The 17,004-nt window shown below is 33.5% G+C and overlaps 1 protein-coding gene and 1 long non-coding RNA gene across 2 annotated transcripts; one reads left to right on the plus strand and one right to left on the minus strand.

Annotated features, from left to right (window-relative positions):
* Nucleotides 10,027–11,214, minus strand: LOC107616265 (inositol transporter 1-like). Its single transcript, XM_021112081.1, has 2 exons — nt 11,107–11,214; nt 10,027–10,860 (listed from the first exon to the last, which is right to left on the minus strand). The coding sequence occupies exons 1-2, from the start codon at nt 11,191–11,193 to the stop codon at nt 10,027–10,029; spliced, it is 921 nt and encodes a 306-aa protein (XP_020967740.1). The 5' UTR covers nt 11,194–11,214.
* LOC107617145 lies at nt 16,040–16,446 on the plus strand. The gene is made up of 3 exons (XR_001614822.2): nt 16,040–16,121; nt 16,188–16,268; nt 16,412–16,446. It is a non-coding gene; the product is annotated as an uncharacterized LOC107617145 (long non-coding RNA).

Below are 17,004 nucleotides of genomic sequence, written 5' to 3' on the forward strand. Positions count from 1 at the left end.
TTCATAAGTCTTGTTATTATTTATAGTTAGAAAATAGCCATAAATAAATTTATTTCTTTAAAATGTTAATTTTGTCGTCAAATTCTATATTACCTTTAAAATTTTAGCGTAATTGAGTTTAATTTATATATTTTGAAATGAATTTACACGAAAAAATTAATATGTAAATCACATTATTATTACAAAATTATTTTTTTAATATAATTAGTGCGTGGTGCTTATTTGAACCATTAAATTTAGCTTCTAACGATATTAAAGTCAACCTATTTTATTATCTTGTGCCTTCAAAGAATTTACACGACTGACATAAAAATATAACAATTGAAAAAAAATCATTACAATGGGTATATTTATTTTAACAAATATTCTTCTATCTAATACTATTAAAAAAATACATTGGCCATTTTGAATTGCTACAGGTCAACTTCTATCCACAGTAGTAAAATGTCTAAATTGAGATATATTCATCAAACAAACAATCAATAAAATACTCATCCGTACTTTCTCATTTTAGGTACATTTATATATAAAATAAATTATATATAAAGAAAAAAAAAGAGGAAAAGAAGAGTTTAAAACTTGAAATAGCAAGAGCGATAAAAATCACGATTCTTATAATTTTGTGTGGCCATATATATATATAGTAGATCAGACAACTATCATTATCTAACAAAATTAATTTGTATTTATTGCACTCAACTTGAATAAGTAAAAAATTATCTTATTTTAATTTAGTCATTAATTTACATAATTTGAATTTAACTCAATATATATGATTTGATTTGATTTAATTATTAGTTAAAAATATCTCAATTGCCTATTTTATTCATAGATTTATTATTTTAATGACTAATAAATTAATTAATTAGTACACACAATAAATTTAGTTTAATAAATTAAAAGAAATAAATTAAAAATACTAACAGAATATTAAAATAAATAATTTAGAAAATATTACCAAATCAAATTGATATAAATTATAATAAATTATATATCTAATCAAATCAATAAGTTAATATAGTTAGTTTATCGTAATAATTTGTATTTAATGAGTTAAAAGAAATAAATCGGAAAATATTCTCAGAAGCATGCCACGTCAGCTCCATCATTAAGTGCAGAAATTCGATTTTTATATAATAGAATAGATAGATAGATTTGTTTTCATGTTGCCACAAAATTACACCTGAATTATTTGTCGTTTTTATTTTTGGCCCACCTCTGGCCATCCCGTTTCCCTCGTTCATTCCTCTAAAGCTCAACATAGGTATATTCAAAATTTTGAACACATATGTGAACCCCTTACCTTGTTTTTTCATTCCCTTACCTTAATTTAGATTATTTTGCATTTGTATTTTAGTTATTATAAACTAAAAAAGAAAGTATTTATATAAAATAATAAGAATGCATGAGCTTTCATTCCATCTATTTTTGACTTTTTTCTCTCACTTAAAGTATTACACATTTACACAGGTATTATTGCTTAGTGTTAGGTGGATTGCAGCTTAGCCAAAAAAAGAAAATCAAAATATGATGTCACCCTAACATATAAGATGTGGGTGTTGTTATTTTTATCCTTAATGATATATTTTAGAGTAAATGCCCATTTTAGTCCTTAATCATTTGGGTTATGGACATTGGTCGTAGAGTTCTTGGCAACATAAATTAACCAGGGAAAAGTTGGATCTGTACATCTAGCCCTCACTCTCTTCTTTTCATTCTTCAGATACATACAATCCCTGTCTTCCCAAACAAAGACATCCTTTAGAACCATCTTAAAACTTTCTAGGGTAGCAAACCGCATTCTAAGTTCAAATCTTACCTCTTCCTAGTCATTCTCTTCATTGAAATTAGAACCCAGTACACCCTTCTCATCCTCTAATGAAAAAGGAGTGTGCATATCTTTAGATGCATAGTCATACATGATGTCCTCTTCAGACTTACTACTACCAGTTAGGCTTATTGGATCAGCCCTTGTAGGCCCATTTCCACCTTGACCCGATTCGTCAGCATTTTGTGCATTATGAGGCCTAATTCGTATCCCCGACCTGCTAGCAACTTCACTGGCTCCAAAACTTGACCCAGACCCAACTTCAGCTGAACCACTCAAGACATGTCTAGTTCTCCTCTTCCCAGCATACCTCTTAGATGATTTCTTTGCAATAATTTTTGGTGACACGGTTTTCTTCTTTAGTGACACAAACTTTTTCTTTTTTTTTCTTTTTTTCCCTTGAGGATTCTGACACATTGCTCTCATTCTCATAACCAGGTGGATGAGGCTTATATGCCTTGTCCTCGATACTCTTGTAGCTATCATATGAAGAAGAAGAAGATTCTGTCACAGGCACAGGTTCAGGTTCAGGTTCTTCTATTGGTTGTTAAATCGGATGCTCAAAATAGAGATAGAACTCATAACAACCTTCATTATTCAAGGTGCACTCACACATCTCATTAATATTCTTATCACCTTTCAGTATATGCAATCTAAACTCCATCACTTTAACAGTAGGATCCAACCAATACATGGTCTTGTACTCCTGATATCCCAACCCTTTTAAACAGTTCTTCTAAGTTCTTCTTGTTCACAAAATCTACATCCATGGGGAAACTTATGCACCTTCCCACCTATGTAACTCAGTACTCCACTCACATCTCTCACAAATCGGCCACCATGTTGAAACACAGGTACAATGAAAATAGACATCGGCATCACATTTACAATGCTTATTAACAATTTTGTAAAACCTTTTCAATCCAAAAAATTGCACAATATGTTTTCAAACACATTTTGCAATCAAAGACACATGCATTTCACTAACTATTAAATAAAAACCAAGATCATATTTTAACCCACTACCAACTCTACATTTTCCCTAATCCCCAATGCTCGATGTAAAAAGCTTCTTTACCAACGAACTACAATACATTACATGTAAATATTAACATCATGCTACTATAAACTACTATATTATTCGAAATGCAAGTGATCTATGTCATTGAATTGGTTTAAAATAAAAAATAAAAAAATAACAAGAAGAGGAGGAACCATCACTCACCGTTGCAACAGAATCACCTTGTCGTATAATTGTCGTCGACAAACACTGATCACAGGCCCACCGTCGCACGTTGTTAACGTTCCAAACACTTTTTGGAGGGAATGTCTGCGAAGAGTTTTAATGTGTTAGGACAACTTGTAATTTAAAGGAGAAGACAAGGATTTTTTTGGAAACACACTCTAAACCACATGTCGCCGTTTTGGCTACTGTGCAGGGGTCGATCAGTCCCGAATATGGACGCACAATGTACACGTGGACTAGCCACTGACGCATCAAAACTCTACCGTTTCTCTTCCGGTTGCAGGGGTCATGATGGGTATTTTCAATAGAGGTTGAGGGCCGGTTTGTTAATTTCAAATCCTGGGGGTGCGGTTTGTCCGTAACCAAAATGGTAACGGTTTCATATTTTTTTATTAGTTTAAAAACTACTAAAGATAAAATGAATAATTCTCACTTGACTACACAATATCTTGTGACAAAATTGATAGACTTATTGATTAAAAATAATTTCTAATATTTTTCTATTTTAAAATAGATAAAGAGAATATATGATGCAATTTATACTTATTTTTTATGTATAAGCACCATCTATTTTTATTATATAAAAGTTGATACTAAATTATTGTGAGATGAGCTTATATTATATAATTACTTTCGGTTGTGTCATGTCAACTATTTTAAATAGGTGCCATGTCACCCATTTTAAATAGGTGGCATTAATTAAAAAATTCTAGTGTACTATAATTTTTTTTCGAAAAAGGTATTCCATTAATCAATACCTTAATTAATTGAATTTACTATGTTAAGCATTTTAATTACAAAATAACGATTAATTACAATAATAATAATAATAATAATAATAATAATAATAATAATAAGGATAAAGTATATTTTTTGTTCTTAACATTTTTAAAAATTTTCAAAATGACTCTTAATATTTAATTTAATTCAATTTTATCCTTATCGTCAAATTTTTTACGGTTAAGAATTAGTCAAATTTTCTTTTTCCAACTTTACCCTCCTTTTTTTTAATCTAACCCTAATATCTAACCTATTCTAACTCACTTCAACCTTAGATATCCCACCACCTCCATCACCAACCCCACCCCTCCTCTTTTTCCTCTTGCCATATGCATACCGCTGCCACCTCTCTTAGCGTCTCTCTCATCGCTGGCGCCTTTTCTCGTCACCACTTCCGTCATCGTCATCCTATCACTATCACTGGTGAAGCAGAAAAGATTTCACACTACATATGTGTCGCGCCGTCGCACCTTTTTCCATCGTTTCTACCTTTACTCAGCTTTTCTCTGTCACCATCGCTACCTCCTTTCACTCTCCGGCCCTCGTCCTCCCTTCTGTCGTCGCCTTTGGTTCACCCTCTCTCAATGACCTTGCCTCATCCTTCTACTCTTTATCTCTCTCCCTGTGAAGCTAGTTTATTTTTTAAAATAAAAAAATATTTTTGCTATTATGGGTGAAGGTGAAAAATTGTGTTGGTGGGTTGTTGTTATTGTTGATTAATGGAAGGGGGTAGAGATTTGGGTAGTTGCTATTGTTATGGAGGTAAGTCTATAGTGGTGAAGATTTGGGTGGGATGAATTGTTGTTGATTAATGGATTGAGGTTGGATATTTGGGCAAAAAGCTTTTGTGATGGACCCATAGTGGTGAGTCTAGTAGTGAGCAAAGAATGGTGATATGATGGCAGTGTTACGTGCGACGATGATGGCGACAATGGTGGTAGTGAGACGAAGGGTTGGAAGGGTTAGATTTTGGGTGATTTGAAATTAGGTAGGATTGAAATTAAAGATGAGTTAGGAATTTAGTGTGTTAATTAGGATTAGAGTTAGATAAAAAACTGGATAAATTTGGAAAAAGAAAATTTGACTAACTATTGACCATAAAAATTTGTAGTAGGAATAAAATTGAAACAATTTCAAACGTTAGGGATAAAATTGAATCGAATTAAACGTTAAGGATCATTTTGAAAAATTTTGAAAATGTTAAGGACAAAAAATATATTTTACTTTAACAACAACAATAACAACAACAACAACAACAACAATAACAACCAAGGTGAGACTTACTATAACCAAGGTGGGCGTGGCCGTGGCCGAGGCCGTCACTACAAGAAAAAGGTGTATTTGTAACAAAAAAAAATTATTACAAAACGTCGAAATTTTGAAACAAAAGTTTTTTATAACAAAAAAGGGGCCATTGCAGTAAGTCCCGTTACAAAAAGTTTTTGTAACGAAAAATGGAATTGTTACAATTCAATATGATGTTTTGTAACAATTTTTTCTGATACAAAAAACCAGAAACCGTTACAAAAGTGGTAACAAATTTTGATCTTCAAGGTATTTTTCGTGACAATCTATTTTTTCCTATCAAAAAATTTTGTTACAAAATATAACTTGATTTTGTAACATTTTTTTTCTTTAGTTACAAAAGTAAAATAATTATTTTGTAACATTTTTTTTAATTAACTAATATATTAACTATTTTATTAAGCAAATCTACATTTATATAATATGTAAAAACATACATAATTCAAACATACCTCATTTAGCTAAAATTGTTTTGTCAAATAGAACTTGTTTGCTCAAACAACACAATGCAGTTTAATTGAGCAACCAAATAGGACAACAACCAAATAGTGAATAACAAAACCCAAGCTTCCAGCTTCCAACAACCAAAACAGTGAAGCACTTAACTGGATAATCAATCAATTGAGCTTAGCAACAGTTGAAAACCAAAAGCAATTAAATACCAACTCAATCAATTAATAGAATTAAAGATGAATATTGAAAACAGCTTAAGATAAATTTCGGCAGCATTTCAGCAGTAAATTTGCCTATTTCATAATTTCAATCAATCAATTCAAATTCCATATGAATTCTTTGACAGTTAAAAACACAAAAAATCATAATGAATTCATAGGAAGGAAGTAAATAAGCCAATTCCAGCAAGAAAACATGAGGAAACAATTAAAACCAATCCAACCACCAAGAAGTAGAGCAGCACTCAGCAGAACAGCAATCAATGGCCCATCATACAGCACCCAAAACAGTAAAATGAACAAAGGTAATGGATTCAGGCAACATTCTATTCATTAAAGTCAATAACCATTACACTTGCAAGCAGTAGGGGCACAGCAGTTTATCCATTAATTCAATAGAAAATCAATCAAGCTAAACAAAACGATTTCAACAACAGATTTATCAATAAAACTAATCTCAGTTCAGCAACCATCATCTACTCCAACACAAACAACAATAACTCAACAACATTTCCTTTCTCATTGAATTTAACAATCATTCAACAAGCAAGCAATGAGGGGGAAAAATCAGCAGCAACCAACAGCAAGTATAGAGCAGCAATAATAACTTAATGTGAGAAATTATTCAACAACAAATGCACACACAAATACAAGGATTACTTAAATGACTCATCATGCTTATCCACATAAGTCTGCAGTGAAACCACTTACCGTTTCACTTAAGAGGCTTGTAACAACAGCTTTTTTATCAACTTCTTTCTCATTCTCCCTTTTAGGCTCACTGTCAGTACTAGTAGGAGGTAGAAGTGCTGAAGCACCAAACATGGCTTCGTCATGAGCAGCTTGGATTTGTTCCTCCCTTCTTGCCTTGATAAGAAAATGGATTCGATCTATGTTTAGTCTTCCATACATAGATGATGCATGTATGTTAACAAGGAACAAAACTGACTATTCATGAATATAAGAAGAGGAATATACCTCTATTTTAGAATACCGAAAACTCTGGCCAATTTGCTTGACCAAGAAAGCATCATCTTCAGCCACTGCAGATAGGTGGGCAAATACAATTAGTTCAATTAAGTTTCAGGCTTCAAGCCAAACCCCAAACCATTACTCATTATCATTTATAAGAAAAAATATCATTGGCATTCAATAATTAAAAGAATCACCATGACTAAGCAATGAACAATTAAAATCAGTAAGTATTGGTGGTATTAACAAGCACACAACAACAGTACTCAACATTGGATCAATTAAAAATGAATTTTACATTATCAGGATTCAGGTTCATATCACTTCATTTGATTAATTAATTATCAATTGGAAGTGGAGCCCTGTTTTCATAAACCAGTTCAGAGTTTTCAGCAAACAACTAACCTTCCAAGTGACTTATCTAAGTCTACAAAATAGATATGAACATGAAACTTGTACTCACTTAAAATAGACTGATAGATCTTTAAAATCCTTTTGAAATCAACTCAAAATTCTGTTTAAATTAAAAGTTATAGCGTTTGGAAGTTGGTGCTGCAGAACTAGAAAATCAGAAAAATCTGCAGCAACCACTAAACTTTCAAAAATCATATCTTCCAAACCACTTGGCCAAATTCCCTGAAATTTTTATGGAATATTCAAGACACACTAAAGTTTTACAGAAAAATAGTTTCATCTAAAAATTAGGTCTGGACTACTCCCAAAAAGTCATTCGTTCTGCTGCCAATTATGCAGTTTTCTGCAGAAATTCTGCACAAAGTATTTCCAACAACCTCACATACCAATTCCTATATTCAAGCCTAAGATTCATCTAAAACCATATTTCTAACTTTCTTTTGACTAACGAAAGTTGCCCAAGAACTCTTAATTCAATATATCACAATTTCATATCATAGGTGCAACGTAACCATATTATCACAGCATCCATTCTTCAGCATCTCATCTATAACAACATATCTCAAGTTCTAATTCATAAAATCAATTCCCAGTAGCCATAGCAACATTCCATACACAAAATCAACATCAACAAGTACTAGCAGCAAGTATAACTTCAAAATACACAACATCATCAACAATCATTACATTAAATCATTAAACCAATCACCAATTACAGCTATGATTCAACTCAATACTAACAATTATTCACACAAAGCAATCATAAACCATTTACAGTTACTCATTTAATTTTATTGGCATTCATAACTTAAAACATTTATTTTTAAAATAAATCCCCTACCTTAGTTAGTCGAAAACCACAAAATTAAGCATGACTTCAACTTCGTTCTAACCCGCAGCAGCAGCAATAGCCTTAAATCGGATCAGCAACGGCAATGCCAGTGAACAATTTGTAGTGGTATTGACATAACCCTAACATATTAACGTCTCAGCATTCTCAATCAACCATAAAAACAGAATGGTAACAATAAGGATTTTGGAACAAGGAGAACTTACTAAAACTTGAAAGGAACAAACGACAGGGAGCAGCAGCAGTAATAGCTTTGTTTAAGCACAAGCAACCCCATGACCACCCATCACGGCAGCAGCGACTTCGGCACACAAGGAGGACCAAAAACAGAGACAAGACTGAGTAACTAACGAAGACAATGGCTTCAGCAACAGCAGCGGCGACGACTCTCGCCAGTGACGGCGACGAGCTCTCGTAACGTTGACGGCGACTGGGTGCGGCGGCGGTGATAGGATCGGCTTCCCCTCTCTCTCATCTTCGTGCACTGTCTTTCTCTCTTCGAAGTTCGACGGCGGCTGGTCATCGGCGGAGCACAACGGCTCCTCTTCTCCCTGGCGGCGTCTCTGGCTCGCGACGTGCTCTCTCTCCCTCGACGGTGGCAACAGCGACGACGTCTCCCTTTCTTTTCCCCCTTTCTCCTCTTCGCTCCCTCTGTTTCTTTCTTTCTTTCTTTCTTTCTTTTCGTTTGTTTTCAAAAGCAGCTGAGTATTGGGTTTTTGGGAAGGGATGGCGGTGGTGAATGGCAGTAAGACGATGGGGTAAAAGGGTTAGAGTTTGTGTATAGAATTAAAAATTTTGGATTTAATTTGAGGACACCATCTCGTTACAAAAACTAACATAATTTGTAACAAAATAAAACATGTTGTTATAAAATATTATCATGTTTTGTAACAACTTGTAATGTTGTTACAAAACATTATCATTTTGTAACAATCACTAATTATTATTACAAAATACTATTTTTTTTGTAACAATTTTAAATTTGATACAAATTTTTTGTTACAAATATTCCATTTTCTTGTAGTACGTGGTGCAAGAGGTGGTTATGCTGCTGGCTATGAAAGAGCTCTCCAGCTATTGGAGATCTTGTCCAGTTTCCTATTTTAAGTGCTAATAATGTGAGACACTACTAGCGTCTGACATTTTTATATGTACCTTTTCCCCCTTAATTTTGGTTTTTTGATTTGAAGTAGGAAAAAGAACCAATAATTGAATTTTCTAGAAAAGTAGGCATATTTAATTTTTATGCTTTTAAGATATAAATTTAGATTGTCCCTTTAAATTGATTCCTTGTTCCTTCTATAGCTTAACTCCAAATGCTTTTACTTCTAGATGCATTTTCAGGGGAATACCACGGGGTATATTGAGATTTTTGGTTCACACTTATTTATCGTAACTTAAAATTTAAAAGCTATGATTCATCGCAGCGTCATCTTTCATTTTGTTGTTCTTTCCAAGTCACCTTCACTTTCGAATCCATCCATAAAATTATGTGTTAAGTTTTTGCGCAAACTGCGCTGACAATTTTTTTAATCCAAATTTTAGAAATCTCAACCTTAGTTTTAAAAATTAGTGTGCATTTTCTAATTAATTCTACCTTCTCCCTTTTTATATTTAAAATTCTGTTTACAATTAAGAAAATTTTTATTTTGCGAGTCACACACTTAAAATTGCAATTGGAAAAGCTATCAAAACTAAAATTTAATGCATCCAGTATACTTTGATCATGTTGACTGTTTTTAATATATAACTCACATGTTGAATGGTAAATACCACATTTGACAAAACAATTGAAAAAAATAATTAAGAGGATCTATTCCCCATATAAATAACTTTTGAAAAAAATTCCAAGGCTCAAGAAAAAATTTGGAGACTTGGAGCATGCATCACAACATTGGCCTCTTAGAAGTTAGAAGATCCCGCAAATAATCTTTACCTAATGATTTGTGCATTTTAAAAATCATGCACTTGCTTTCTCAACGATGCTTTCTATATTTTTATCCTTTCCGTAGGCTCTTTGGTTCCAAATGTCTGCTACTTCTTCAAAAGTTAATCCTTTTGTTTCTGGCATATAAATGATTACGAATACTATTGCAAGAACAGCTACTCCCAAAAGAATCAAGAAACTTTGGCCAAGTCCAATTCCTTCCGCCATTGAAAGGAAGCTAGTTGACATTATCACACTGCTAATCCAATTTACTGTGGCTGACATGCCAGCACATAACCCTCTATACTCTTCAGGGTATATCTCTGAGTTCATAGTCCAAGGAACAGGTCCCATTCCAGGTGCAAAGAATAAAATATACACACCCAAACCTGCAATAGCAAGCCATCCAAAAACTTGTCTTTTGTTCCCATTTCCTATAATAATACAAGACACAGAGAGGAGGATCAAGGCTCCAACCACACCCGACAAGCTTCCAATAACAAGCTTTTTCCTCCCAGCGATGTCAATTAGGTAAATGCCCAAAATTGTGCCAGCGGCATTTAAGGCTGAAACAACAAGTGACAAGAACAATGCTGATTCATTGGACTTGAAGCCCGCCATCTGGATTATTATTGGACTATAGTACATTATAACGCTAATTCCAACAAATTGTTGGAATGCTTGAAGTCCAGCTCCACAGATGAATGCTAATCTGATTTCTTTCAATTTGAACACATCACTAAATTTAACCTTGACCTTGTTCTTGCTTTCTTGCTCCAAGTGATCTTCAAGAATTGCTATTTCGTCCTCCAACCGAGGTGATGGGTAAATTTTGGAAAGCACAGTGGTAGCTTCCTCCTTCCTATTCTGCAAGTTCAAATGAATCAAAGTGTTATATACACACATATACATAATATGAGTTTAATATTTATATATTGGTAGTATAAAATATTTTATATAATTTTCTAATCAAATATGTTTTTTTGGATAAACATTCATGTTATCAATGTAAAGAATAATTATTTTTTCTGACGTGATGTTTATGTATAAAATTATTTTACACCGATAATATTTTGAATTAAAAGAAACCAATAACTGTTATATATAATAGACCTTATGGTAGAGCCATCTAGGAGACTCGGGGAGAAATATCATGAGAACCAATTGAATAAGAGCCGGTGTAGCTGCAAGTCCAAGCATCCAACGCCAAGTCCCTGGAACCTGCATATGCATACATAAGTCGATGTTTATAAATTATAATTGAATATATATATATGATGACATAAGAAATAAATTGGCCACCAGTAATCATAAGATAATTGTCACTAACTAATCCTCTTCAGATGGTGATACTTCCGCAATATATGAAGGAGTAGTAATGGAGGCAAAACCAACACCCAAGCCAACTAAAAAACGGCCCACTATGATAAGCATAGAATTTGGTGCCAGAGCCATTATCACTGATCCAATGATAAAACTAAGATCTGCTATGATTGTAGCAATCCTACGTCCGAAGACATCGTTAATGTAACCACCTATGGCGGCGCCAAAAATTGCTCCAACCAAGGCCATGCTAACAATTATCTCCTATAAGACAGAATATACAAAATAATACAATATGATAACCATGTATTATAGTAATTCAAAAATGCTGCATAGACACAAAAAGTAAGCCGCATTTATTGATTTTTTTCAACTAAATAGTAAAATTTTAAATTAACTACTAGTCTTTATAATTTTTTTAATTTTTTAATTAGGTTCTTCACATATTTTAAAATTTTTTAAATGGGTCCCACACTAATTTTAAACTTGTAATCAGATCATTCTTAACCATAAATGTTAAAAAAATATTTTCATGCATCTTACTAGTAGTGAATATACCTGATCTTATTCTGTTAAGTTAAACATTTTTAGAATAGTAAGAATATGATTACAAATTTAAAATTAGTATAAGGACCTAGTTAGTTTTTTTGAATAAAAAAATTTAATTACAAATTCAATCAAATTATATGGACTAATAGAATAATCTAACATAAAATTAATTATCAAACACTAAATCTTTTTTAGAATAGGATAATATTTTTTTTAAAGAATACTAAGTACTCTCTATATAATAGCATAGTAATTGATTTGAATATACACATAATAAAATTGATAGTAATTAAATCAAAGATATTTTGTTTCTATATGTTACCTGAAGTAAATAGCTCTTCTTGACATATTCAAACTCCTCATTTATATACAAGAGAGCACCAGATATCACACCTACAAATTAAATCAATTTGGATATTTAGTATGAAATGTTATTAATTTAAATGCATGCATTTATAATATATACGGGTATGTATATACCAGTATCATAACCAAAGAGAAGACCACCAATGCCAGCAGCAAAAGAAACTCCAACAATGTAAGAGCTTTGAAAAAATGATATTCTACGTTCTGGATACTTCTTCAAATAGTCAGAAGTTCCTGCATTCATGGACATGCCCATATCAGCCACCATTGTTGCATTACTTGCTTAATCATGTAATTGCAAGTGTTCTATTTGTGCAGATTGAAATAATAAATGAAAAAGCAATGAGTATCGATCAGCACTTTATAGTTTATATGAGAACTGATAGTTATTAAATTTAGTGCTTATGGAAACTTCTTGTTTGTTGTATTTGTAACAACTTAACAAACATTTTCGGCTTTTATGAGAAAATTTGTTTTCATGTTGCCACAAAATTACACCTGAATTATTTATCATTTCTATTTTTGTCCCACCTCTGACCATCCCCTTTCCCTCGTTCCTCTACAGCTCAACACAGGTGTATTCAAAATTTCGAACACATATGTGAACCCCTTACCTTGTTTTTTCATTCCCTTACCTTAATTTAGATTATTTTGTATTTGTATTTTAGTTATTATGAACTAAAAAAGAAAGTATTTATATAAAATAATAAGAATGCATGAGCTTTCATTCCATCTATTTTTGACTTTTTTTTTCTCACTTGAAGTGTTACACATTTACACAGGTATTACTGCTTAGTGCTAGGTGGATTGCAGCTTAGCCAAAAAAAGAAAATCAAAATATGATGTCACCCTAACATATAAGATGTGGGTGTTGTCATTTTTATCCTTAATGATAAATTTTAGAGTAAATGCCCATTTCGGTCACTAACCATTTGGGTTATGTACAATGGTTGCAGAGTTCTTGGCAACATAAATCAACCAGGGACAAGTTGGATCTGCACATCTAGCCCTCACTCTCTCCTTTTCATTCTTCAGATACATACAATCCCTGTCTTCCCAAACAAAGGCATCCTTTAGAGCCATCTTAAAACTTTCCAGGGTAGCAAACCGCATTCCAGGTTCAAACCTTACCTCTTCCTAGTCATTCTCTTCATTGAAATTAGATCCCACTACACCCTTCTCATCCTCTAATGAAACAGGAGTGTGCATATCTTCAGATGCATAGTCATACATGATGTCCTCTTCAGACTTACTACTACCAGTTAGGCTTATGGATCAGCCCTTGTAGGCCCACTTCCACCTTGACCTGATTCGTCAGCATTTTGTGCATTATGAGGCCTAATTCGTATCCCCGACCTGCTAGCAACTTCACTGGCTCCAAAACTTGACCCAGACCCAACTTCAGCTGAACCACTCAAGACATGTCTAGTTCTCCTCTTCCCAGCATACCTCTTAGATGATTTCTTTGCAATAGTTTTTGGTGACACAGTTTTCTTCTTTGGTGACAAACTTTTTCTTTTTCTCCCTTGAGGATTCTGACTCATTGCTCTCACTCTCATAACCAGGTGGATGAGGCTTATATGCCTTGTCCTCGACACTCTCGTAGTTATCATATGAAGAAGAAGAAGATTCTGTCACAGACACATGTTCAGGTTCAGGTTCTTCTATTGGTTGTTAAATCGGATGCTCAAAATAGAGATAGAACTCATAACAACCTTCATTATTCAAGGTGCACTCACACATCTCATTAATCTTCTTTTCACCTTTCAGTATATGCAATCTAAACTCTATCACTCTAACAGTTGGATCCAACCAATACATGGTCTTGTACTCCTGATATCCCAACCCTTTAAACAGTTCTTCTAAGTCCTTCTTGTTCACAAAATTTACATCCATGGGGAAACTTATGCACCTTCCCACCTATGTAACTCAGTACTCCACTCACATCTCTCACAAATCGGCCACCATGTTGAAACACAGGTACAATGAAAATAGACATCGGCATCACATTTACAATGCTTATTAACAATTTTGTAAAACCTTTTCAATTCAAAAAATTTCACAGTATGTTTTCAAACACATTTTGCAATCAAAGTCACATGCATTTCACTAACTATTAAATAGAAACCAAGATCATATTTTAACCCACTACCAACTCTACATTTTCCCTAATCCCCAATGCTCGATGTAAAAAACTTCTTTACCAACGAACCACAATACATTACATGTATTAACATCATGCTACTATAAACTACTATATTATTCGAAATGCAAGTGATCTACGTCATTGAATTGGTTTAAAATAAAAAATAAAAAAATAACAAGAAGAGGAGGAACCATCACTCACCGTTGCAACAAAATCACCTTGTCGTATAATTGTCGTCGACAAACACTGATCACAGGCCCACCGTCGCACGTTGTTAACGTTCCAAACACTTTTTGGAGGGAATGCCTGCGAAGAGTTTTAATGTGTTAGGACAACTTGTAATTTAAAGGAGAAGACAAGGATTTTTTTGGAAACACACCCTAAACCACATGTCGCCGTTTTGGCTACTGTGCAGGGGTCGATCAGTCCCGAATATGGACGCACAATATACACGTGGACTAGCCACTGACGCATCAAAACTCTACCGTTTCTCTTCCGGTTGCAGGGGTCATGATGGGTATTTTCAATAGAGGTTGAGGGCCGGTTTGTTAATTTCAAATCCTGTATTAGTTTAAAAACTACTAAAGATAAAATGAATAATTCTCACTTGACTACACAATATCATGTGACAACTTTGATAGACTTATTGATTAAAAGTAATTTATAATATTTTTCTATTTTAAGATAGATAAAGAGAATATATGATGCAATTTATACTTATTTTTTATGTATAAGCACCATCTATTTTTATTATATAAAAGTTGATACTAAATTATTGTGAGATGAGCTTATATTATATAATTACTTTCGGTTGTGTCATGTCAACTATTTTGAATAGGTGTCATGCCACCCATTTTAAATAGGTGGCATTAATTAAAAAATTCTATTGTACTATAATTTTTTTTCGAAAAAGGTATTCCATTAATCAATACCTTAATTAATTGAATTTACTATGTTAAGCAGAGTAAATACCTATAGTCGTCCCTGAGATTCACGCAAATACCCATAATAATCCCTAAGATCCCGATTTCCTCATTGTAATCCTCTAGATAGAGCTCCGAGCACTCAAACTGGTCCCTGACCATATTTCAGGTGATGACTCATCACCAGAGTGCTGATGTGGACTTGGATTGCCACGTGGGAGGGGTCCAAAACATCGTCGTTTTGGGTTTGGCGCCCTTAAAAGCCAAAAACGACGCCGTACACAAACACTTCACTTCACTCATCTCTTCTTCTTCCACCCTCTGACTTCTTCTTCATCTCCCCATCAATGGCGTAGCCATAGGGTTGTATTCGCTGGGTTTAGGAAAATTTGAGAGAAGAAGTAATCCGATTAGAAATTGTTATCGTTCTTCCCCTCCTTCACCACCATAAGCACGAGGTTCTGACTTTGTGATCGGACTCAAGGTAACCTTCTTTTTTTTTTTTAATACAGTGTTTGTTGATGATATGCAAGTTGTTAGTATAGTTGAGGTTCTGGAGTTTTGGTCTCATTGTAGTGTCTAGGGTTTGAAGGCTGGCTGGGGTTTGTAGGGTTGCTCTATTTAACCTGAATGAAACAGGGAGTTGTATGCAGGATTGGAAAAATATGTTTTCTTGTGGTGATTAATTTTTTTTAATGTATTAGTAGGCTTTCTTTACATTTTGTCTTAATACATGTTTCCTTGTATTTTCTTTTTGTATTTTCTGTAGGTAGCACCTTATGAACGTCCTGTACTAAGCAAGACTTACCTTTTTCCTGAGTGTAAGTTGTGATATTCTCTCTCCCTCTATGCTATAATTATCTTGATGTGACAATTGGATTTTGCAGCCCCTGCTAGACTTCCTGGTTTCCATGTTTGTGTTGGAAGTGGAAGAGAAAGATTGCTTCCTGAGTGGTATAATGGGAAAGGTGATTATTACGTTTGGTTCATCACAATTATTGGATAGTTTTAAGGACAGCTAGGCTCTCATGCTAAGTGAAAACAAGAGTAAATTAGAAAAATGGTCCCTAACAATGATTTTCCAAATGCAAATTTAAATGTTTGATTGCAGGTATAGAGTTGATTCTTAGCACAGAAATAGTGAAAGTAGACCTTGCTGCAAAATCTCTATTTTATTTCATGCCATACTGTTTTATATCTTTATATGTTTTTAAAGAAGTGCATTATAATCTGATGTAAAGTTGCATAATTAATAATGCAAAAATGCTTTACATATAATTGATCCTCAAAAACTATGTTGGGTACTCAAACCAAGTTAATTGAAGATTTATATGCATATAACAGTCCTAAAACTATCATTGCATGATTTGAAAAGGTTTCAACCTTGCTTTTTCAGGTGAAAGATTGGGGGTGTGGCTTGTTCTCTTTCCAACTGTTTATTTATCAGTAGGAATTGCAACTGCATTGATCCTTATAGGAGGAAAAACCATGAAACTCTTCTTCCAAATAGTTTGTGGTCCAATGTGTACCTCAAATCCTTTAGGTTGACTTCTAAATTTTTTGAAAGGCATTAGTGCTGCTCGTATAAAAGAAATGCAACAAAATCTTTCCAAGGTTTGTATTCTGGGTTATGTACAGTCTTTTACTGCTGAAACCTTGCAAAAACTTTCTACTGTTTCCCAATGCCAATGGCAAGTTTAAACA

The sequence above is a fragment of the Arachis ipaensis genome, chromosome B09 (genome assembly GCF_000816755.2).
Source record: "Arachis ipaensis cultivar K30076 chromosome B09, Araip1.1, whole genome shotgun sequence".
In the NCBI taxonomy this organism is placed as follows: Eukaryota; Viridiplantae; Streptophyta; class Magnoliopsida; order Fabales; family Fabaceae; genus Arachis; species Arachis ipaensis.

Excerpts from the sequence above, each read along its gene's own strand:
- LOC107616265 (XM_021112081.1), bottom strand. The coding sequence starts at position 11,193 with ATGCTTGGACTTGCAGCTACACCGGCTCTTATTCAATTGGTTCTCATG. Across the intron at positions 10,861-11,106 it reads CTAGATGGCTCTACCATAAG|AATAGGAAGGAGGAAGCTAC; the intron begins GTCTATTATATA and ends TTGAACTTGCAG.